Below are 24,288 nucleotides of genomic sequence, written 5' to 3' on the forward strand. Positions count from 1 at the left end.
CTGCTGCATTTGAAGAGGTTTGTATATATTTTTAAACAGTTCTTTTTCATTAGCAGCAGTTACATCAACAGGTTTCATTTTAATTGTCCGATGTTTAGTATTATTATATGTATTTAACAATTCTTCTAGCATGCTGATCCATTTATAATTACCACGAGCAGAGAATTGGCGCCACATATTAGTTTTAAGTGTTCGGTTAAAACGCTCACATATAGATGCTTTCAAGTTGCTGAACGTTGAGTACATATTAATTTTATACTGCTTCATAAGATCTTTGAACTCTTTATTGTAAAACTCTTTGCCTTGATCGACATGAAGATTTTTCGGAACACGTCCTTGTTGGAATATAGATTTCATTGCATTTGTAACATCACTGGCACTTTTATTTTTAATTGGTACCGCCCAAGCGTACTTGGAAAATGTATCTATCACCGTCAGCAAGTATTTATTTCCTTTATTTGATGTAGCGTATGGAATCATTTCAACTAAATCTGCCTGCCAAGTTTCATCGAGTCCACGGATATCAACATGACGTCGCAGGTAATTTCGACGAGCTTGTTTATGGAGCTCATAAGCTATTACTGACTTTTTGTCCTCCATCGTTGAAAATTTTAGCCTCCAATTTTTTTATACGTTGGGTATTCTCATCAAGTGATTCTTTTCTTGTTTTCTGTTTTTTTAACCTCAATTTTAGTTCTTGAACCTCTTTCTTTAATGTGACTACTGTAGAATCTAGTGTTACTACTTGGGCATGCAACAGTGAAATGATCTCGGACAGATCATCTTTCATACTATCATACATTAAAGTCAATTTTTTATGAACTAGATCACGTGTAAATTTCAATGTTGCTCTATCATTATCATCTGAAGGATCACCAACACGACACAATTTTTTACTCTCCAAATCATAATCTCCACCAGGAGTCAACTTAAAACCAACTCCAGGTGGCCCAGGTGGTCCACTAATAAGTGCAGCTGTCATTAACGAACGTCCAAATATGTCAATACTCATTTTTGTTCTGTACACTTCTATGAACAGCAGAAGACTGGTCGAAATCGTTAAAAAATACAGTTAATATATAATTCCAGCCTCCCGTAACTCTTCGATTATTGATATAATTTCATTTGTGTGACTTGGATTACCAGCTGCTTGAGAAAACGTAGCCATGAGTAAACGTAGACGATCAACCAGTTCATTTGGATTATCCCAATAAACATAGTCCATATGTGTTTTCTTCTTCTTTACAATCTTATATTTAGGTAATCCTTTTCCCTTAGATGTCTTTGTAAGAAAATCAGCATATAAGTATTAAACTTTATTGTAGAATCTTCATAAATACTGCCATCTGATTTGTAATTTTTTCTATAAGTGTTTGTGTTTGTAATGATCTCTAGGTATGTATTTTTATCATCTTGTGTAACACTCGCATCATTGGGTGATTTTTTAAACAGCAGTTCTAATAAACCAGGAGTTATAGGATATTCATGATCTTTAACATAAAATGTATTTTCTTCAAAATTTATTTCTGAATCACCGATATAAAAATCATTGTACCGCCGACGAACACCATATCTCAAATCTATTTCTTTACTTTTTCTATACACTTTGGCTAAATAGGATTTAACTAAACTACCCGGTTTAGCAGGAGTACTTGAAGCAGAGGGATTTATTTGGGTCTCATTAAGAGTTCTACGACTCACATCGTCATCAGAGATTAAGCTATCATAATGACTTGTATCATCAAATTCAGTTTTATTGTTGAGTGTTGAATTGTCCTTTTGTTTAACCTCTTCTTTAATTTCCTCCTTGACTTCTTGCTTAATTTTTTGTTTCGACGATTCAACTAGGCTCTGTAACGGTGTAACTATGGGTTTGAACATTTCACCCATAGCTTTTTCAGCGCTATCTTTGCCTAACTTCAGCATTTTATGCTTTCGTCTGATGGCGTCACTTGCTTCAGATATCTGACGCAGCACATCTTTTTGTTTCGAAATCTCTTCAGGCTTCATGTTGATGTATTAGAGTTCACTAGATATATGATTTATATTAAGAGTTACACTTTAATTTATACTAATAAAACAGTCAAATCCTTTTCTGTATCTTCCATTGTTGAGCTCACTGTCTTTATCAATTACCACAAAACCATATTTGCCATCATTTCAACATGCAGAGCATAGATCTTTGAATGAATTGTATGACATGTCTGTATTTACATGATCATCATATACGTGTTTTAAATTCATCTCATCTTGACGGAAGAGAACCAAAAAATTTACATTATCACGTATTAAATGCTTAGGAATGCGTGTATAAGTTTGACACAAATAAAAACTGTCTACGTCTTTGTGTCGACCCATACAAAAGTAAGCTCTAATGTGATCCTGTTTTTCACAAGCTACATCGTCAAATATCATTAGCGAATTAGGTTTTGCATCTTCAGGTTTAACCACATCCTCATGTTCATTGAATGGGAAAAAACCTACACCCTCTATGGGCTTGAGAAGTGACTCTAAAAACTTGTATTTCGGCTGATTAAGAGATTTTGAGTAAAGGTAAATGTTGTTGAATCTCAGACCATTGGGATGAATAATAAGTGATAATAAGGCATTTGTTTTACCACAGTTCGACGGGCCACAAAACACTGCCCGCACACTGTTCGGTAGTAAAGCACCATGTCTTTTGATCGTTTTTACTCCGGTACCTTGAACAATTTGATCGAAATTTATCACAGGTAATTTAGCGTCGTGTTTTTTGAACTCCATGTTAACGGTTCACCGTTAGAGTGACAACTCATTTCTAAGACTATAAGTATGATAATTTATAATGATTTATTATCAGTCATTATGTCGCTGTGATGGAGTGCGGACGTATAAGTGGGAAAGGTATTGTCAACAGTATCATTAACAAGCTACCTTTTGAACTTCATATACCTGGTTATCAGTATTGTGGTCCAGGAACGAAGTTAGAGAAGAGATTGGCTCGTGGTGATCCTGGTATCAATCCTCTGGATGCAGCGTGTAAGAATCACGATATTGCTTACTCGAAAAATCGAGAAAATTTAGGGGCGCGTCACGAGGCTGATAAAATATTAGCTGATAAAGCGTGGGAACGTTTTCAAGCGAAAGACGCAACTATTGGAGAAAAAGCCGCTGCTTGGAGTATAAACAAAATCATGAAGGCAAAAAAACGCTTCGGAATGGGAATGAAGAAGAGAATGGGTGGTAAGAAGAAAAGAATGGGTGGTAAGAACAAGAGAATGGTGGGTAAGAAGAGGAGAAAGAGTGGTAAGAAGAAGAAAAGTACCAGCAAACGACCCAAGGTGGCGCTGAGAAAAATTGTGACAGCTGCTAAGCAAGCAATGCAAGCAGGTGGTGATCCAATTAAATCTGCACTCAAAGGGGCTCGACAAGAGGTGAAAAAATCTGGTGGAAAGAAAAATGTTCGACAGCCCCGTATACTACCAGTTCCATCTAAAATCGGTGGTGTACTTCCGTTTTTGATCCCCCTATTTGCAGGTCTTTCAGCAACCGGTGCTCTCGCTGGTGGCGCTGCAGCGGTTGCGAAGGCTGTCAACGATGCTAGTTCAGCCAAAAGACAGTTAGAGGAGAGCAAGAGACATAATTCTAAAATGGAAGAGATAGTCATAGGTAAAGGCTTATACTTAAAGCCATACAGACGTGGTATGGGACTATATTTGTGGCCATATCCATCGGTTGGAAGAGGATATAAGTCAAAAAACAAGTAGAGCTACCACATCGAGCACTTACAAACATCGACTTGATGAAATACGCCAAGGCATTAAAGATACCCAATTTCCGCGGTGTTTTCATGAGAAACGATCTGCCAAAATCTGGACCTAAAGAATTCGAATCAGCTATTGTCAATCTTGATGATAAATTTGGATCTGGAACTCATTGGGTGGCGTACAAGAAAAGTCGTGATAAAGTAATTTATTTCGATAGTTTTGGTGATTTACAACCACCAGAAGATCTTATAAAATATCTCGATGTTGGTAGCGTGAAATATAATCATAAAAGATATCAAGACTTTGATACAATTATATGTGGACATTTGTGTCTAAAATTTCTTTCCGGACGACTTTAAATTGACATGACTAGTTACTCAGGACATTAGTCATGGCTGAGTCTTTCACGTTAACGTTGACAGGATCGTCCTCTGTGTTAGAGGCAAATTATTTCCCACCAATTGAACTGTCAGAGGGAAAGAATTATGTCTTGGGTCTTGTAGAATTGCTGACATTTAATTCGATACCTAATATAGACATTGGCGCTAATAAGTTTTATGTAACTTATCCTCCGGATAATGAAGAACAAGGAGACAAGAATGACATCTTGGATAACAATGTAGGAAATATCGACAAACCTGATGCAAAAAGGACAAAACGAGATGTGTTTATAGCGACGAGAAGTGATGATAATGTTTCATTGGACCCAGAGGTTGATGTGCAATCTCAGAGAGAAATTCCTAAGAAAATAACCCCCAACAAAATTGTTCCTGTTAAAGAAAAGGTAATTAAAATACCGACTGGTAGTTATGAAATCGGAGATATTGAGAAATACATACGAAAAGCATTACCGAGACTTAGCATCAGTATAAAAGCAAATAATAATGAACTAAGAAGTGAAATTAAATGTGATCAGGTTATAAATTTTATACCTAAAGATTCTATTGGTCGGCTGTTAGGTTTCAAAAATCGTCGGCTTCAACCAAACAAAACTCACTCATCAGATTTACCTGTGGCCATACTAAAGCTAAATGCCCTAAGGGTTGAGTGTAATATAACCACAGGTGCTTATATAAATGAGCGCAAAGTGCACACGATTCACGAGTTTTTTCCGGGTGTACCACCAGGATATAAGATTGTGGAGTTGCCATCACACGTCATTTACCTTCCAATCACCGCAGATGCTATATATAATATAAGACTACGTATAGTAGATCAGGATGGAAAATTAGCAAATTTTAGGGGTGAAACTATAACCATAAGATTACATGTGAGAACGATATAAAATGGGTATTGTATATGATACAAAGAGTGGCGCTGGCTATAAAAAGATATCAACATGGCCAAGCACAATCAGTCGAAGAAGACCTCGCAAGGCGTTAACACATCAGAACGAGCAGTTCCTGAAAAGTCTAGAACTACGTTTACGTGGAAGATTAACAAAATAAAATTTAACTTCTGCTGCATAATCCCGTGTCGAAAGACTTAGGTGGTAAGCTGTTGAGTATAATGTCTAATAACGACGCTACAAACAACTTGAAGAAGTATTTAGAGAGCCAACAACGTAAATACGGTACAGATTTTAAAGACAGCAAAGATAAATATTCAGCACCAAGCATAAAAGGTAGTACAGCGTACGGCGGTTACGAGAAAGGCAACAAGTACGGTGCAGTAGGTGATAGAGGATATAAAAAATAATGGCTAATATATTGAATATCCAACGACCAATTATATTCGATGAGTCAATTGCTCACTATGAACTGCATGCTCATCAACCCTATGCATCGTCGACTTTGACAACAATGATGAGGTTCGTATCACCATCCAGAATCAAAATTTGTGCATACTTCCTAGCAAAAGTGCACTCCATATTCTCGGAAAGTTTACTAAGAATGATAATACTGCTGTCGTTGCTACCACCAACTTGGTTAATATGGGGATTGTCCACATGATTAAAGAATTCCGTTTACTTATGAATGGTGTTGAAGTTGATCGAAGCAGTAACGTCGGTATAACAAGCCTGATGAAAGGTTATGTATCATTTAGTCCAAATCAGTTGAGTACTTTAGAGAATGCTGGCTGGGTAATGGAAGATAATGTCAAATTGATCAACGCTGCAGGAAATTTTGATTTATTGATTCCGCTGAATATTTTGAGTGGTTTTGCTGAAGATTATCTGAAAGTTCTCATGAATGTTCAGCTAGAGATAGTTCTTACAATTTCAAACAGTGACATTAATGCTTACATACAACAAGCAGCGGCAGGAGCGGGTGCTGAGGAAGTAAAATTGACTTTACAAAAAATTGAGTGGATTGTGCCGTATGTAACGCTTTCAGACAAAGAGAAAATTCAAGCATTAAATTATATTACCAGTGATCCAGCTATTTCAATTAGTTTTCGAACCTGGGAATTGTATGAGTATCCGCTGTTACCAGCAACCTCAAGACACATTTGGGCTGTCAAAACATCAACACAACTGGAGAAGCCACGTTACGTCATCCTCGGATTTCAGACAGCAAGAAAAAACGACGCAAGGAAGAACGCAAGTCGATTTGATCACTGTGCGCTTCGGAACGTAAAGTTATTCCTGAACTCACAGAGTTATCCGTACGGGGATCTTAATTTGGACATAAACGACAATCAGTATGCTTTATTGTATAATATGTACACTGATTTTCAATCTTCATACTATAATAAAGAGCCTGAGCCACTGTTGACAAAGCGGAAATTTCTGCAAGAAGCTCCACTCTGTGTTATAGACTGCTCTAAACAGAATGAGGCTATTAAATCTGGACCAGTAGACATTCGATTGGAGTTTGAATCCACAAATCAATTTCCACAAAACACAACGGCTTATTGTTTAATCATTCACGATCGTATAGTTGAGTATAATCCCATCAGCAGCACTGTACGGAAATTGACTTGAAACATGGTTGTGCAATTTGATCTAACGCCAACTATACATTATATGTACACATGGAGGTATGCATACAAAACTGCTAGACGAGGTGAATGGGAGCAAATGGCTCGAGATCGAGAAAGGTTTAAAAATAGGATAGAAAGATCAAGTTATATTATAGAACCTGTATTGATTAAAAGAATTAATAAATAAATAAAAATTTTTTACCGATGATTTAATTTGTTTTATTATTTATAATCTTAACCTAATACATTCCAATAGCATAAGTTTAATTAAATTGTATGTATATTTTAACTTGTTTTGTGAATTATTATTTTTATAGAATTTCTATTATTTATACACTTTGGGCAATCTTTTCGATATGGATAAAGCCATATTCCACAAATATCCCAATCACCACCAGACGCTGGGTAGTGGTCCATGCAAAATGAGTAATCTCTTATTTTATCATTATTTTGTAATTCCAATGGAAGAGTATCATAAACATGACGTATTTGGGTCCTCGCAAAACGTAGAAGAAAGTGATAATCAAGGCAGGCGATATCACGATTGTGCATTTTTTTCAAATCAGACAGTTGATAATATATTTGCACAGATTTTTCGTATGATGGTTTGTCACCCCAGAAATCCAGGAACCACCGCTTTAATTGTTGAGTATTTTGAAAAGCGCATGCATGTGTTCTTCGGCGATGAAACTGTCTCAGCGGACATTTTTCCTTATTGTAGCAATCTATGTTTTCAAATGAATAATGTCTCATTAATTGGATGTCGATTATTTCTGCTGAATAATCAGTCATGATTGTCAACCATTTGTCTTTTAGCTTTCCGTCAACATAAATATAACTTGCTTTGCTCACCAAATCTTTAAGAATATCTTTGAGTTCGCTGTATGGCACTTCACCTGAGTCCCACCGGATACCATGACCGCAGCCACTTTCATCGAGAGTTTCTTGCATAATCACTCCATCATACTCCAATGGTGGTTGAAAGATAAAATGTTTACACTTAAAGAATGAGAAATTTTCATCTGTTATATCCACTACACATAATTCTTTCACTACTAAGGTGTCATCGGGCATTACAAATCCCGCGAAATCTAAGATAAATTCCATTGTCTTTTATTTTTTGTCAATACGTTCTTCTAGTTTTTCCAAGCTTTCGATCACCTGATACAGTTTTTTTACAGAGTCTTTGAATGCACAGCAGTATGGGCACGCTTTTTTATCTCGTCTAGTTAGAATAATATTCAAATTAGTTTGTAAAAGATGAATATCGCGTACAAAGCTTTCAATGTAGTCTTGTGTTGGTGGTTCAAAATAACGTGCCAATAATTCTGCTTCAAATAAGACGTATGGTGGATGGTTTACCAGATACTCTATTTCTTCTTCACTTAATTGATCCATTTCAGACGTCTACGCTTTATTTTTTGATGAGTTAGTTTTGAACATTAAATGAGTTATAACGTATGTAATTCTGTGACAGGCTTGCTCGTAGTCTTTACGATCTTTAAAAGATAGTAATAAGTTCTTCCAATATAAGATTTGTAAGTCAATTTCTTTTTCTTTAGTAAGTAATTTATGAATGTAATTGTCTTCTTCTTCACTCAAAACACTCACTGTCTCGTACTCAATTTGTGCTGAATGTTCACAACGTTCAGTGCATACATGAGGTCTGTAAAAAGATAGGCAGTTAATATGGTTGCAAAAATGCACGCTAGTTTAATTAAAAAAGATATGTTTTTTTTTTACAATACCTTAGTTTATGGCGGTCCATTTATAAATCACTTTTTTATAAGTTTTAAATAGCACACTAAATGCTTCTACTTTAAAATACTTGAGCAGACTGATGCATATGGCCGCTAGAGTCGCCCACTCAACTCTTTATTTCCCCACCTAGTTGCCGAAAAACGAGTTCGGACTTGTCGTATGACGTAAAAAGATGATGTAATCGGGTAAAAAAACACCATTGCGCAGGTTCATATTCCCCACTTGGTCTGAAATATGAGCTTAGTAACGGTAATCGACGCAGAAGATGATGTCATCGAAGCATTCGCGCAGCTTCATTCTCCCCCACTATCGAGTTACTCGCTAAAACAGAGTGGTGGGGGGGAAGAACTGAACCACGAAATGGCAGGGACTTGGGGGCTTCTCGCAAGTGCTCGTGCTACACCCTGTTTCAATATATAAAGAATCCGAATGATCATATATAAATACATGTCATGCTATTATCAGAGCTGGTACACGATAAGGTACCAGCTTTGATCATAGTGTGGCAGTATTTTTCGTCAAACACATGATAATTTACTCCTGGTCGATAAAATCTTACCTAGAATCGGTATCAGCAACAGTCGATAAAGATAATTCCTACTTTACCGATCGGGAGTGACTTACCCACCTCAGATATGTACAAATTACCGACCGCAGATATGGTACATTACCGACAGGTGGTATCGGCAACAGTCGGTAAGGAAGAGTACTACGTTATCGGGGGGGGGGGGGGGTGAACTTCCCCTGTCTCACTACTATTAATTACTGTGGGAGGCCTGAGGCTAATCAAATTTGGAGTGTGTAGAGGATGGAAAAATATTAATTGTGATGAAAATTGTATTCAGAATTTAATACAAATGATCGTTAATTATTGTATCGGGCCTGTGGCGGATGAAATCTGAAGTGTGGAGGGGATAGAAAAAAATTAAATGTAATTATTATTTGATTTAAACATCTTCGGCCTTAATAATTAACTATTTTGCACATACAATAATTTATTATTTATGCCGAAAAATTTTGAAGTAAATCACAATTACTATTAATTTTTTCTATTCTTCCCACACTTTAAATTTAATCGGCCCCAGGCCTCATATAATCCCGTGTGACAAAAAATTGTTGAAAAAATGTTAAAAAGTGTTGACTTCTCTCAACTTTAAAACGTGACACAATGACGATTTTTTTTAAACTAATTTAAAAAAGTCTAAAAATACACAGAAAAAAACAATTGGCTTCATACTTTCAAATTTATTTATTCATTTATTCATTCAATAATTCATTTTTTCAGGGAATAATATATTCATGCTACGGATCCAAAGTACAACTGAGTTGTAATCCAATGTTAGCTGTACGGTACAATAATGGTAATCGAAACATTGCTGAGCACTCGTCTTCGTGCTGAATTTTTCGAACGAACTCAGGTTGTAAATATTATATCTTTTGTTGCTATGTCAAACACTGGTGTAAGTTCTATGGGTCTACGATGGTATTCTTTGGCGTCATTACTTCGATGTTTACATTGTTTATCATTAATTTTTAAAATTATTACCGTTTTTTTTTGTGCATAAGGAACATATTTTTCGTATTTTTACAGAAAGAGGCTACCGCCTTAACACAGATCATTACGCCCACAACACCGGAACCATATGGATCATAGTTGTTAAATAAATTGTATTTTATTTTGCTTCATTTATTCGTTTTAAGTTTCGGTGTTGAATGAAATTGGATCAACAATAGTCTTTTAGTGGAGTAAGTTTAAAAATATTATAAGCTTTTGAGTTATTTCCATTAAAGTGAAAAATTCTTGCGGTTTTTTAATACGATTGAATTACTATAAAGTATTCAATATTTATTTTTAATTTATAATAATTGAAACACTTTAATAAATTTTTTATTAATAATTTCAGAAATCTTGGGTGACGCTAAACAACAATGGACTACTGTGAAGACAAAACAAAATTGTTAAGCCCCACAGTGTTTGAGCCGTTGGTTATCAAGGCTTTGCAAAATATGTCCAGCAAGATATAATTGAATGCTTAATAATGTTAATTTAATCAGAATAGTATTTTACTATTTATTTGAGAAATTTTCTAAATATTATATAATTGTTTAAATATTAAATTCATCAAAAAACATCTTCAAAATTTTTATCGCTCAAGGAATTTATATAATTTTTAAAAAGTAGAAATGGAACAAGTTTCAACTATAATTCTATCAAGCTTACTATTAAATGCTATCAAATAAAAAGTACACGGAAAAAAAATTCTAATTAATTTTACGATAATAATATCGTAATTTGTCCAATTGATTATTGTTGTGGTGGACTAGACTTATACAATCGTAATTTTTACGATGTAGCGTTGGAAATTTCATTTAAGAAATAATACTTTAGACAAATAATACGAAGTCTTAAGCTCTTCAATATAAATTACGATGTGAATATCGTAAAATTTAAAGAGAAATTTTAAATAAAAGAATAAAATAATATTCGTTCGGATGTTGGATTTGAACGCGAGTCCTTCTGAGTGAGAAGTGACCGACGCCTTGGACCACTCGGCCACCGAAGAGCCTACACTTTACATGGTTTTTAAGGTTCATATAAACGATTTGAATAAACATTCATAAGTCATGAGAGCGCCTCTTGCGGAGGACGCAGTTAATATTTAAAAATTACGATACAATATCGTAATTTTTATAGCTTACTTCGTATTATAACAGAGGCAGCACTGTAATATTTATTTTACTCAAAAGTACATGGAAAGATAAATATAGGAATCAATATAGTTTTTGAATTGTAATTTTTATTTCTTTTATTTTTACGATGTTAAATTGTAATTTTTGAAGTAATTTTCAATCTTAAAAGTCTTTGTTAAAATTACGATGTTAAATAATAAAAAATATAACCCACATAGTAAATTTTGAAATAAAATATTTTAAAATTGATGATAATAAAAGTCTAGTCCACGATTACGATATTAACATCGTAAATTTTGTTAGAATTTTCTTTCCGTGTAATTTTACAGTTGTTTTTGATTCAGCTTTAAAGTATACTTACACTTAAATAAATTAATATTATTTGAGATACAAGTTTTAAGCAATTAATCAGATATTATTTTATTTCTTTAAATATTTTTATTTTTAATATCATAAATACTTATTCTGTAATAATTTTTATTTTTTACAATTAAATATTTTAAATTTGTTAAAATGTTACATATAAATGGTTAGATCATCACGTAAAACAATAAAGCAATTTTAACATTAGCTAATTTACTAGTCAATATCTTTGGAGTTTCGAACAGATCATTCAGTTTAGTCCATTTGTCATTGATGGAACGAGTGTACGTGACATAATGTCCAGGTATTTTTGGATTATCCGCAGGTTGAAATTCAATTACGCCAGTTAAAATATATATTTTTTTTTCGTTCTCTAAATTTACAGGGAGTTCTTTTAAATTTGTGGTACATAATCCTTGTTCGCCATATTTTGGACAAACTATTTTTTCATAAAAATGACTTATGTCTAAACAGAGAGATAAACATCAGTATTCACTGTTCGACCCTGACGTATTTCCTTGCATTTCCCACAGTAAAATGTTTTTTTTGAATGTCTTGTAATACACTTTCTTCTAAATAATCAAATCCGTTTTTCCATATTAGTGTAGCATTAACATTCAGTACTGACATCCGATTTAGGGTAATAGACTGACATTTACTGCAGTGTAATTGTTCAGACAGTGATTCATAATGAATTAAAAAATTTCTTATTAACGTTGTTACATCATCAACACAGTTAACAGTGTACTCTTTTTCAGGGTATATTTTTCGTAATAGATTAAATCTTTTGATATAAAACTCTGCTGTAGCACTAAATTCCGAATAAAATTGTAATGTTTCTAGAAACTCCGTCTTACTTTTTTGATTTTCAATAAAATTTCTAAAATTGTTAAAATTGAGGTATGCAAAAGATAACAGCTCGGTGATACTGTCAAACGGACAAGTATTTCCAAATGATATTCTCAACTTACCAACTTTACGTGAACCTAGCCGAGTACCATTTTTTATCATTTTGCGCTTTTTACATTTGCTAGCATTCTTTACGGCTACATTTTGATGGAGTGTTTTGATTGCTGGAAAAGGAGTTAAGTATTTCCCACGTTTAACTGGTTGACAAAAAGTACTTGTGATTCCGTTTAACTGGCATATTTTTTTCATTGATTCTAAATTTAATTGGTTGATCGTCTAACGAAATTGAAAAACTATTTTCAAAATTTTTTTCGAAAGAGATTTTTAAATTTTCAGATACACGAGAACTCGTTTTAGGTGTAGAATTAAACTTAGGCTTAGATAAATTCAAATCCATGTTCGATAAAGTAGCACTTTCATTTCTCTCAGATAAAAAATTGTTTGTTGATGAATCCGAAATTATTGCAGCAGATCGTTCAATCGGAAATTCAGCATTTAACAATTGTTCACAGTCAGATTCAGAATCAGATTTTTGTGGTATTTGAATTTTATTGTCATCATTATTTTTACATCTCTCCAAGATCGCGTCTATTTCAGCTATAGAAATATTATCATCAACAACAGTATCGTTGGTTGATTCTGGTTCAATAGTATCTTCGTCATATTTATTTTGATTTCGCCAGTTTTCTTTACAATTCAATGCCGATTCATTAATTTTTTTAGACTTTTTTGTAGCATTTTCAATCATCTTTTCTTTGTCATATGCAGCTCTTCCTTCCACCATTCTTGTGTTAATTGTATCGATATGTTGAACTAAAAACATGTCTGCTCGAGTTGATTGACGACCATCTAAAATAGTGTCTTTTACATAATTAAAATAGTTCTCCGAACGGGCCGAAGTAGCAACAAGATTTTCTGATTTGTAGGGTTTTCGCAAAACATTTGTCCATAATGTAAATTTTTGAAACATTTTTTTCAATTTTTCGAATATTTGTACTAGATGATAAGGGTTAATATCATCAAAATTTAAAGAAATATCCGAATTATCATTTTTTGGAACCTCTTTAACGATTTTATCAATGTAATTAGATAATTCATCTTCAACATTAGAGTTGGATTCATCAACATCTACTTCTCCATCATGGCAAAATAAATGAGTCTCACATAAATCTTTGTTTTCACAAGTCATATCATTTTTAACTTTTTTGTAGTCAATCATAGTGTCATCAATTTTGGAAGTTGCTAATTTTTTTAGTACCCACTGAATGTCGTTTTTACAGGCGTGCTCATTTTGACTTATATTTGATAGTGCTTTCATCATTTTTTCAATGTCAGAAAAATTTTCCATGTTACTCATAAAACCAATTGATCGCAAGTAAAAATCTTTGACTACAAATTTAGCTGACGAGAAACATTTGTCTACAGACAAATTATGAATTAAATGTGCAATATCTATTCGTAAGTATGGCCGAGGTAAACTTTTTTTTTTTCCTAGTATAAATTTGAAACAATAAGATAAATATTGCTTGTAAGTCATATTACAAAAAGCTAGACATATGCCATTTTGCAGAGCTTCTGACATATCAGTTACTACTTCCTCTGGAACATTTGCTTTAGACGACATCCATTCTAAAAGCCACATTACCACCATTTTGGTATCGTGCCTTTTAGACAACATCTGGCATACAGAGATGATTAAAGAGCCAATATAAGTCACGACTTGATACAAAAATATTGGCCCTTGGTGATGATTCTCTGCAGATGAAATTTTGCGAACGACTCCACCAGTAGCGTCTATCGAAACTATTGGACTTAATTTCAATAAATCGTTGTATAAGTCTTCTTGCTGGTGGGTCCAATAATAAACAAAAAATTTATCAAATCCAACCTGCTTTATAACGCTACAAAATTCAGCATTATTATGTTTAAGATTTGTAAATGAATCCCATAAGCTTCCCGAGATTCCAAGACGAGCTTTCTTACCTTCACTCCGGATTTGATTAAGAACTGGTTGATTCGGAATGATGGGTGCTGCCTGTTTACTGTAGTCTTGGTATTTTTTAATAAGATTTCTTTTAAATTGTTCTCCTCTCTGCAATTCCATATTTATGGCAAATTCTTGTCTTTGCTCACCAGTTATATGTCGTTTTTTCGAATGAGGCATTTTCAGAGAGTTAGAAGTATGTATTAACATAGATACATTTTTGTTTTCACTCAGAGTAAAGACACATTCTCCAAGAAGAGCAGCTTTACACAATTTCTCTGTGCAATGACCTGAAATTTTTAAAATAAATTTATCTACATTGTCTTCAGTCTCGAGGAAATGGACAAATTGCTTTGGAAATGAAAAGGCACAAGGTAATTTCTGTGACACATAAATAAATTCAGAAATTATGGTCGTCCAACCGCTTTGTAAAGAATAGTATTTTTTATTGTTGCAATCTATTTTTTCTATTGGTTTGATTTTCAACCATTCTTCTTCCGAAAAAACTATATGGAAGCTTATAAATTTATTTTTACTTTCAGTTTCATCATCTGACTCTTCATTATCTGACAAGTAAGTACACTTTTTGTCTACAATTGTACGAATTTGTAAACGCCGTTCTTGCATAAACCGCTGAAAAATATCGTTGCGGTTTTGTGTAAAATCGAAAAATAGAGCTATTGGTGTTTTTAAATATTTTCCAGAAGATTGTTTCCAAATTTTAACAATCTCAGTCCAAACTGGATCACGTCTGGATTTAATGGCACTACTATTTAGACAAATATCAAAATTTACTGCCCTATTAATCACTTTCACAAACGGAACCGCTGCCCAAGACGTCATGTTTCTTAATTGTTTTAACTGTTTACTTGTTAATCAATTATTTCAAATAAATAGAAAATCGGAATAAAAGCATTACAGAGACTATATTTATTTATTGAATGGCGCTGAGAAGCGATCGTATAATTGATGTACAAAACCGATCATCTTTTGTTTTTCTTAAGACAAATAAGCGGGAAAGTTGAACTGTTTAAAAAAAGCATTTATACTATTTAAATGGAAAATACTAATTTAACGCTAAAAAATAAAACAGATTTGAGAAACTCATTTTTTTGAATTGAATAAGAATATATTCCCGAAATAATTTTCAAAATATAGCTCAAAAAATAATTAAGAACGTCGTATTACAGTATAAGTATTCGTAATGTTGAAAATAAAAATATTGAAAAAATTAAAATAATATCTGATATAATTCTGAGAACTTGTGTCTCAAATAATATTCATTTATATGAGTGTAAGTGAACTATACAGCGAAATCCAAAAGAACTGTGAGATTAATTTTCTTTTTAATAACATTTCATAGTAAACTTGATAGAATTATAATTAGAACTTGTTCCATTTCTACTTTTTAAAAATTATATAAATTCCCAAAGCGATAAAAATTTTGAAGATATTTTTTGACGAATTTAATATTTAAAATATTATTTAATATTTAAAAAGTTGTTATACAAAATAATAAAATTCTATTCTGGTTGAATTAACATTATTAATTATTCTATTTTATCTTGCAGGGCATATTTTGCACAGCCTTGATAACCAACGGCTCAAACACTGAGGGGCTTAACAATTTTTTTTTGTCTTCACAGTAGTCCATTGTTGTCTAGCGTCACCCAAGATTCCTGAAATTATTAATAAAAAATGAATTAAAGTGTTTCAATTATTATAAATTAAAAATAAATATTGAATACTTTATAGTAATTCAATCGTATTAAAAAACCGCAAGAATTTTTCAACTTTAATAGAAATAACTCAAAAGCTTATAATATTTTTAAACTTACTCCACTGAAAGACTACTGTTGATCCAATTTCATTCAACACCCAAATTTGAAACAAATAAATGAAGCAAAATAAAATACAATTTATTTAACAACTATAATCCATATGGTTCCGGTGTTGTGGGCGTAATGTTCTGTGTTAAGGCGATAGCCTCTTTCTGTAAAAATACAAAAAATATGTTCCTTATGCACAAAAAAAAAACGCAAATAGTTTTGAAAATTAATTATAAACAATGTATACCTCGAAGTATTGATGCCAAAAAATACCATCGTAGACCCATAGAACTTACACCAATGTTTGACATAGTAACAAAAGATATAATATTTACAACATGAGTTCGTTTGGAAAATTGAGCACGAAGACGAGTGCTCAGCAATGCTTCGATTACCATTATTGTACCGTACAGCTAACATTGGATTACAACTCAGATGTACTTTGGATCCGTAGCATAAATATATTATTCCCTGAAAAAATGAATGATTGAATGAATAAATGAATAATTAAATTTGAAAGTATGAAGCCAATTGTTTTTTTCTGTGTATTTTTAGACTTTTTTAAATTAGTTTAAAAAAAATCGTCATTGTGTCACGTTTTAACGTTGAAAGGAGTCAACACTTTTCAACATTTTTTCAACAATTTTTTGTCACACGGGTTTATATGAGGCCTGGGGCCGATTAAATTTAAAGTGTAGGAAGAATAGAAAAAAATTAATTGTAATTGTGATTTATTTCAAAATTTTTCGGCATAAATAATAAATTATTGTATGTGCAAAATAGTTAATTATTAAGGCCGAAGATGTTTAAATCAAATGATAATTACATTTAATTATTTTCTATCCCCTCCACACTTCAGATTTCATCCGCCACAGGCCCAATACAATGATAAAATATCATTCGTATTAAATTCTAAATACAATTTTCATCACAATTAATATTTTTCCATCCTCTCCACACTCCAAATTTGATTGGCCTCAGGACTCCCACAGAAATTAATTATTATTTGTATTAAAATCTAAATTAAATTTTCATCACAATTAATTTTTTTCTATCTTCTCCACTCTCTAAATTTCATTCGCCACAGGCCTGAGACAGTAATTCATTATCATTCGTATTAAATTCTAAATTAAAATTTCATTACAATTGATTTTTTACCATCCTCTTCACTCTCTTAAATTAATTGGCCTCAAGCATCCTGCAGTAATTAATTATTATTTGTATTAAATTCTAATTCAATTTCTATCACAATAAATTTTTTTCCATCCTCTTCACTCTCTAAATTTCATTCGCGACAGGCCTGAGACAGTAATGAATTATTATTTCTTTTAAATTCTAAATAAAATTTTCATTACAATTAATTTTTTTTTTATCCCCTCCACTCTCTAAAATTAATTGGCCTCAAGCCTCCCACAGTAATTAATTATCATTCGTATTAAATTCTAAATTAAATTTTCATTACAATTAATTTTTTTCCATCCTCTCCACTTTCTAAATTTCATTCGCCACTGGCCTGAGATAGTAATTAATAATTATGTGCATTAAATTTTAAATTAAATTCTCATAACAATAAATTTTTTTTATATCCCCTCCACACTCTAAAATTAATTGGCCTCAGGCCCCACAGTAATTATCATTCGTATTAAATTCTAAATTAAATCTTCGTTACAATTAATTTTTTTCCATCCTCTCCACTTTCTCAATTTCATTCGCCACTGGCCTGAGACAGTAAATAATTATTATTTGTATTAAAATCTAAATTAAATTCTCATGACAATTAATTTTTTTTCTATCCCCTCCACTCTCTACAATTAATTGGCCTCAGGCCTCCCACAGTAATTAATTATTATTTGTATTAAAATCTAAATTAAATTTTCATCAGAATTAATTTTTTTCTATCCTCTCCACTCTCTAAATTTCATTTGCCACAGGCCTGAGACAGTAATTAATAATTATTTGCCTTAAATTTTAAATTGAATTCTCATGACAATAAATTTTTTTTATATCTCCTCCACACTCTAAAATTAATTGGCCTGTTATGTCCAAATAATTTTTTTTTTATTTTAATAATTATTTAAAATAATTATTACTGAGCTCCTCTTTGAAAAGCGCGCGAAAACGCAGCGTCAGCTTTTTCACCTTTTTATGCGGCAAAGAATAGTGGGAAGACACCTGCAATAAGTTTAACGAATAAATAATAAACTGTCGTCACTTTCCACCAATGACGATAATTAAAAATTCCCCATCAATTGTCAAAGCAAAGTTTATAAAAAGCCTGAGCACCATGGCTCAGGGCCTTCAGTTCATTTTTAACTTCTTGGTCCGCGTAAACGGCGTCGATAGCCCGTAATCTTATTGCAGAAATCTTCCGACGTGGCAATAAGTAATCGTCGCTGATTTAGGTATCCGGCTGATTAATTTCGTGTAGGATATTATTTTATCAGTTACGGTTTTCCAAATTCACTTTAAATAAATTGTAAATCGATCTAGGTATCCGGCTGATTAATTTCGTGTAGGATATTAATTTATTCATTTACAAAAATTCAAATCGATTATACCGTAAATCGATCTAGGTATCCGGCTGATTAAGTTCGTGTAGGATATTAATTTATTCATTTACGGTCATTATTAATAAATTAAATTGCCAATTGAGTTAGATACTCGGCTGATAGTCAACTATCGTGTAGAGTATAGTTCTTAATTGCAATTGAAAGATCTCGAAGATCTATCCGGTTCGAGTGAATTGTGACACAAATCACGTGAATTTGTGATCTCACTTTGTGCCGAGTTTCTGCGCATAAAACCCCTTTTGGGTGTGAAAAAGGACGCATTAATAAATAAAAATCTGTTTAAAATATCCGATAAGATAAATAATCTTATAATACAAATTACATAAAAGTTGTGAAAAACTAGAGTGAACAAGTGACGTTCTGTTAAAACGTTGTAAATTAAAATATAATAAAAGATCAAGTTCATCACTCAAGCCGTTCGATTTTCATTCGAAAGTAGTACATAAGATATCATCCTATCAACCCAGCCGCACCCATTCTACCAACCTTACAGGAAGGCCGAGTGAGCTGTTTAGTTCTGGAGGGATAATAGCTGCCGCACTAGAAGAATTGACATCGAAAGGTAGGTGAAAGAATTATTTTTCTATCATCATAAAATACTTTTGGCTTAAACAAGAGCACCAGTCTCTTCGAAGACGTTTGGGTTCTTAATTTTCGAAAAGATCCACTATAAATAATAAATTATAGGAAGATAATTTCTTCCTCGTATTCTTTATTGTTGTCCGCACCCTCCAACCCGCTTGTCCAAAAATTACTATCGCTACCAAAGGGAGAAATCCCGGATAAATAATTAAAAATTAAGCGGCGGACATAACATAAAGAACACTGGCGGCAGCGGTGGGATTTTCGAAATTAAAAATCCTTCTTTTTGAGCCACAGGTATCATTTTTCTACCAATTTTGATACTAGAGGTAGATTTGTGGTAATTTTCCTATTTTCAAAATTCTAAAAATTTCAAAATTATATTTTCGTGGCATTTTTGAAAGTGCCACACCCTGTTTTCGTAGACTTGCCACACCTTAACGGTTAGCAATTCCACGTATTGCGAACTCAGCGTTTTCTGCCCCTCAATCGAGTTGCGAAACACCTGAGTTCACAGTCCGCGACTTCGCGATCAAACCGCAAAGTCAGCGAAAAGTCAAACATCGACTTTATTGTCACAGCTTCGAGCTGTTGAAAGTAATTCTTTCTCTCTCTGTCTGACTAAGTCAGCAATTTGCATTTCGAGTTTAACGACTCATAAAATTGTCGCTTCACCAACACCTTAGGGTGTGGTCACCACCATTACTCGTAATAAACAACACCGGAGGCGAAGAAATCTAACGCCTCCCCCATCTCACGGCTTACAAGCAGAAATGCCTGACAACGACAGACCCATCATCCGGCTGGATGCCACTTTGCACGATGCAAACACCCCACCAACCCAGTACGATATGGCCAAAGATCTCTATCGAGAGCTACCTAATTTCAACGGTGAAGGCCCAACTTGCGAACAAGATTTCAGAGAATTTGACGCAATCGTACGAAGCTGGTTACCATGCATCCTCCTAGACCACCATGACATGTTCGTTGCAAAAATCGCGAAGAGAATTTCGGGTCGTGCTAAGAGCATCATTGAATACACTCCGATTCACAGCGTTGAAGAACTTCTCGACGCTCTGGGAGAGAGGTTTCGCCACGGCGATCCAGCTCTTATCTGGCACGAACGTCTAGCTGCAGCGTCCCCAAAGGACGGGGAAACCATCGAAGACTTTTATTTCAGGTTACGCAAGATGATCAAAGGCCTGGAAGCTGCACTCCCGGCAGAAAATCGAGACGCCATCATGTCGCAGCAAGAAAAGGTTGCATTCGATCTCCTTTATTCCGCTTTGCCTGACCTTCCAAAATGTCTTGCGCGTCTAAAAAACCCCAGAACGCTGGAAGAGCTTTACAAGGCGATTAAAGAAGAGCGAACTCGCGAATGTTTGCGGCCTGCTCGGAAACGCGATTCTAACGAATTTTCGCGTAATTCTCATAAAGATCGTCGAGACTACGACGGAGACTATAACAGACGATACTCGAAAGACGATTATCAGAGACCTCGTCGAGATTACAACGATTACGATGATCGTAGAGAGACTAGAGGACGAACGTTCAGTTACTCTAAGAATAACCACAGACGAAGTAAATATGACACAGACGACGAAGACAGTGTAGACTCTGACGCCAGTGCAGAGTCCGCAGACTACTTAACTTACGCTTACACCTCAAGTAAAGGGGGACGTAGCCAGACTCGTGACGATGATTCGACTCCACGAACGTACAAGAAAAGCACTTTACGTTCTCGTACAGAAGAGCAGTTTACAGCCAGACCAAAGACTGTGACGTTTGATCCTGCTGACATAGACGCTGAAAAACTGGAGCATCTGAAATTAAACGCTCCATGTTGCGACTGTCCGTTCTGCCCTCACCGCGATTCGAATAAATCCGCCCCAAGGAAAAACAACGACGATCATTTAAACTTAATGGGCGCTCGACAGGCCGAGGCGACTGCGAGTATGCCCCGCGAGCCTCGCCGATCCATGAGTGCCCAGCAGAGGCCTCAGACTGCGAAGGAATTCAAAATCCTTCAACGCCCGAAGCCCTCGCACTAGTAATCGGTAAAAGTCCGAGAGTCTGGATGAAATCTCCAGACCTCTTCCAGGGTGGTTGTGAAGTTCTACTGGATACAGGTTCTGACCTGAACCTCCTTTGTATCGACGCTCTGGGGGATGACACCATCGTTTACCCAGAAAACGGAGGTAAAGTGGGCGGCATAGCGACCAGCAGTATGCCAATCATTGGAACTGTGACGCTCAAGGTCTTTGAAGTAGATATTTGTTTCCAAGTAGTACCTGGATCACCTGGAGGTTACCCGGGTATCCTTGGAAACGAATTTTTCATCAAAGAACGAGCTGGCATTTCCTTTTACTGGAATACGCTGGTCCTCAAAAATCGACCTACCCGTCCTATCCCTTTCACAATGGAAGACGACCTCGAGGGAGGATATATCCTGTCGCTGGGGACAGGCCTAAAAATATTCGATTCATGTAATTCTCTTCATGGAGAACTACAATGTTTCCTCGTGGATACAGGGGGGGATGTATGTCTAATAAATTCTTCTGCCCTTAAACCCGAAATTAGAGTGGATCGTGGTGACACGATGCTACTCCGAGGTTTAAATGGGCATCCCATGGAGACGATCGGTTCTGTCGAACTGAAAGTTTTGGGATCTAAAATTCGATTTCACGTTTGTGAGGGTAATTTACCCTTCAATGGCGTGGGCATTTTGGGAAACAACTTCCTGAGAAAGGAACAGGCCGAAATCTCGTATCATCATCAATCTCTGAATTTATTGTCCAGACCTTCCCGACCCCTATACTTCAGCTTAGGGGTAAAGCCATCACGTTCGTATGTCATTCCACCCCGTATGCGAATGTCTGTCTCCGTACCTGTCGTGAATCCAAAAATCAGACAAGGCTATCTCCGTAAGGTTCCTCTTAAGGAAGGACTCTTAATGGGCGAAGCCGTTGTTTCTGTGGATGATGGCCAGGCGATGTGTATGGTGATCAACACGACATCGGACCCAGCAGAAATCAACATCGAGCCTCAGATTCTCGAAGAATTCGAATACGACCATCCAGATCTTTCAGATGGAAATTCGGAGATATCTGATTCCTCACCCGAAAGGAAATCCTTTTCCAGAAGGGAGCGTATCGACGCGATCCTTAATAAAATTCCGACGGACCATCTCAATCGACTCGAAAAAAGACAAATATTTAAACTCATACAGAAAAATCATGATATTTTTCACCTTCCTGGCGATCGCCTGGGACGATCTAAAAAGTTCACTTGTAAAATCGAAACCACGTGTGATACGCCAGTCCGAATCAAACAATACCGTTTCCCTCAAGAACATCGCGAGGAAATTAAGAAACAAGTCGATAATTTACTTAAACAAGGAATTATACGTAAATCAAAATCTCCGTATAATTCGCCCTTGTGGATCGTCCCTAAGAAATCTGACGCGCAAGGTAATAAAAAATGGAGAATGGTTATCGACTTCCGAAATTTGAATAAAATAACCATCGGGGATGCTTATCCCTTACCACTCATAATTGACATTCTAGATCAACTCGGTGGAGCGAAATATTTCAGCGTGTTTGATCTTGCAAGTGGTTTCCATCAAGTACCAATGGATCCCAGGGATGCTGAGAAACCTGCGTTTTCTACCCCTGATGGCCATTGGGAATATTGCTGCATGCCTTTTGGGCTTGAGTGCGCTCCGGCAATTTTCCAACGCATGATGGACTCCACTTTGAGTGGTTTAAAAGGCACCGAATTGTTCATTTACCTGGATGATTTCGTAAGTTACGCATCTTCACTTGAAGAGCACGAAGTACGAGTGCAAAGACTTTTCAACCACCTTCGAGAGGCTGGGCTAACTCTTCAGCCCGAGAAATGTAAATTTCTCTGCCCCGAGGTGGAATATTTGGGTCACATTATCACTAAAGATGGCGTAAAACCCGACCCAAAGAAAATTTCATCCCTTAAAAATGCGTCCCACCCCCGTAATCATACGGAGGCGCGCAAATTTATGGGGTTAGCTAACTACTACCGACGTTTCATCGAAAACTTCGCTGAAAGAGCGAAACCAATCACTGACCTTACCAGAAAAACTAAACCGTTCGTCTGGTCAGCTGATTCTCAAAAAGCTTTCGATGACATAAAGAATGCATTGTGCGAGAATTCATTCCTCGCTTACCCAGATTTTAATCGACCGTTTATACTAGCAACTAGTTCATCCGATGTTGGCATCTCGGGTATCTTGAGCCAAGAACTCGATAACGAAGATCAAACTCCTGAAAACCCGGATGCAAATGCCGAGAAAATTGTCTCATGTACATCTAGAGTTTTGCAAGAAACTGAAACCAGATATACACATAACGAAAAAGAATGTTTGGCGGTTTTGTATGCGGTGCAACAATTCCGGCCTTACCTCTATGGTAAGCCCTTCACCTTGTATACAAGCAGCCTTTGTATGTCCTGGTTGAAGGATAGCCAAACCGTTACAGAACGCCAAATCAAATGGAGATCTAAATTAAGTGAATATAAATTCTCTGTTGTTGTTCGTCATAAAATCTCCGAGCAATATGCCGAAGGATTATCTTACAATCCCGAAGGAAGATCTCCGGCAGAGATTAACTCAGAAGAAACACCCATCAAAGAAGCTGTAATGTTACCGCTCAAGAAAAATTCTTGTCCTGACGACGAAGCAATAGCAGCAGTAAAACGAGGTCGAAAACCGGGAGGTAAAAATAAACCCCGTGTCAACAGCGCTCCACAACCTCGTGATACAATCGCTTCTCGTTTACGTATGAGACGAGCCACAGAACTAAACCCAAATCGGAAAAAGATAAATTACTGTGAGATAAGTACTGCCGAACCTGACGTTTCAGGGGGTATTGAAGACGACGTATTCGAAGAAAATC

General features: G+C 35.1%; 1 protein-coding gene across 1 annotated transcript; it reads left to right on the plus strand.

The window, feature by feature from the left end:
* Nucleotides 1–5,255: 5,255 nt before the first annotated feature.
* LOC130678478 (uncharacterized) lies at nucleotides 5,256–6,672 on the plus strand. Its single transcript, XM_057485702.1, has 2 exons — nucleotides 5,256–5,417; nucleotides 5,575–6,672. The coding sequence occupies exons 1-2, from the start codon at nucleotides 5,256–5,258 to the stop codon at nucleotides 6,670–6,672; spliced, it is 1,260 nt and encodes a 419-aa protein (XP_057341685.1).
* The last annotated feature ends 17,616 nt before the right edge of the window (nucleotides 6,673–24,288 follow it).

This window comes from Microplitis mediator, chromosome 2, assembly GCF_029852145.1.
Source record: "Microplitis mediator isolate UGA2020A chromosome 2, iyMicMedi2.1, whole genome shotgun sequence".
NCBI classification, from domain to species: domain Eukaryota; kingdom Metazoa; phylum Arthropoda; class Insecta; order Hymenoptera; family Braconidae; genus Microplitis; species Microplitis mediator.

Excerpts from the sequence above, each read along its gene's own strand:
- LOC130678478 (XM_057485702.1), top strand. The coding sequence starts at position 5,256 with ATGTCTAATAACGACGCTACAAACAACTTGAAGAAGTATTTAGAGAGC. Across the intron at positions 5,418-5,574 it reads AAGGCAACAAGTACGGTGCA|AATCAAAATTTGTGCATACT; the intron begins GTAGGTGATAGA and ends ATCACCATCCAG.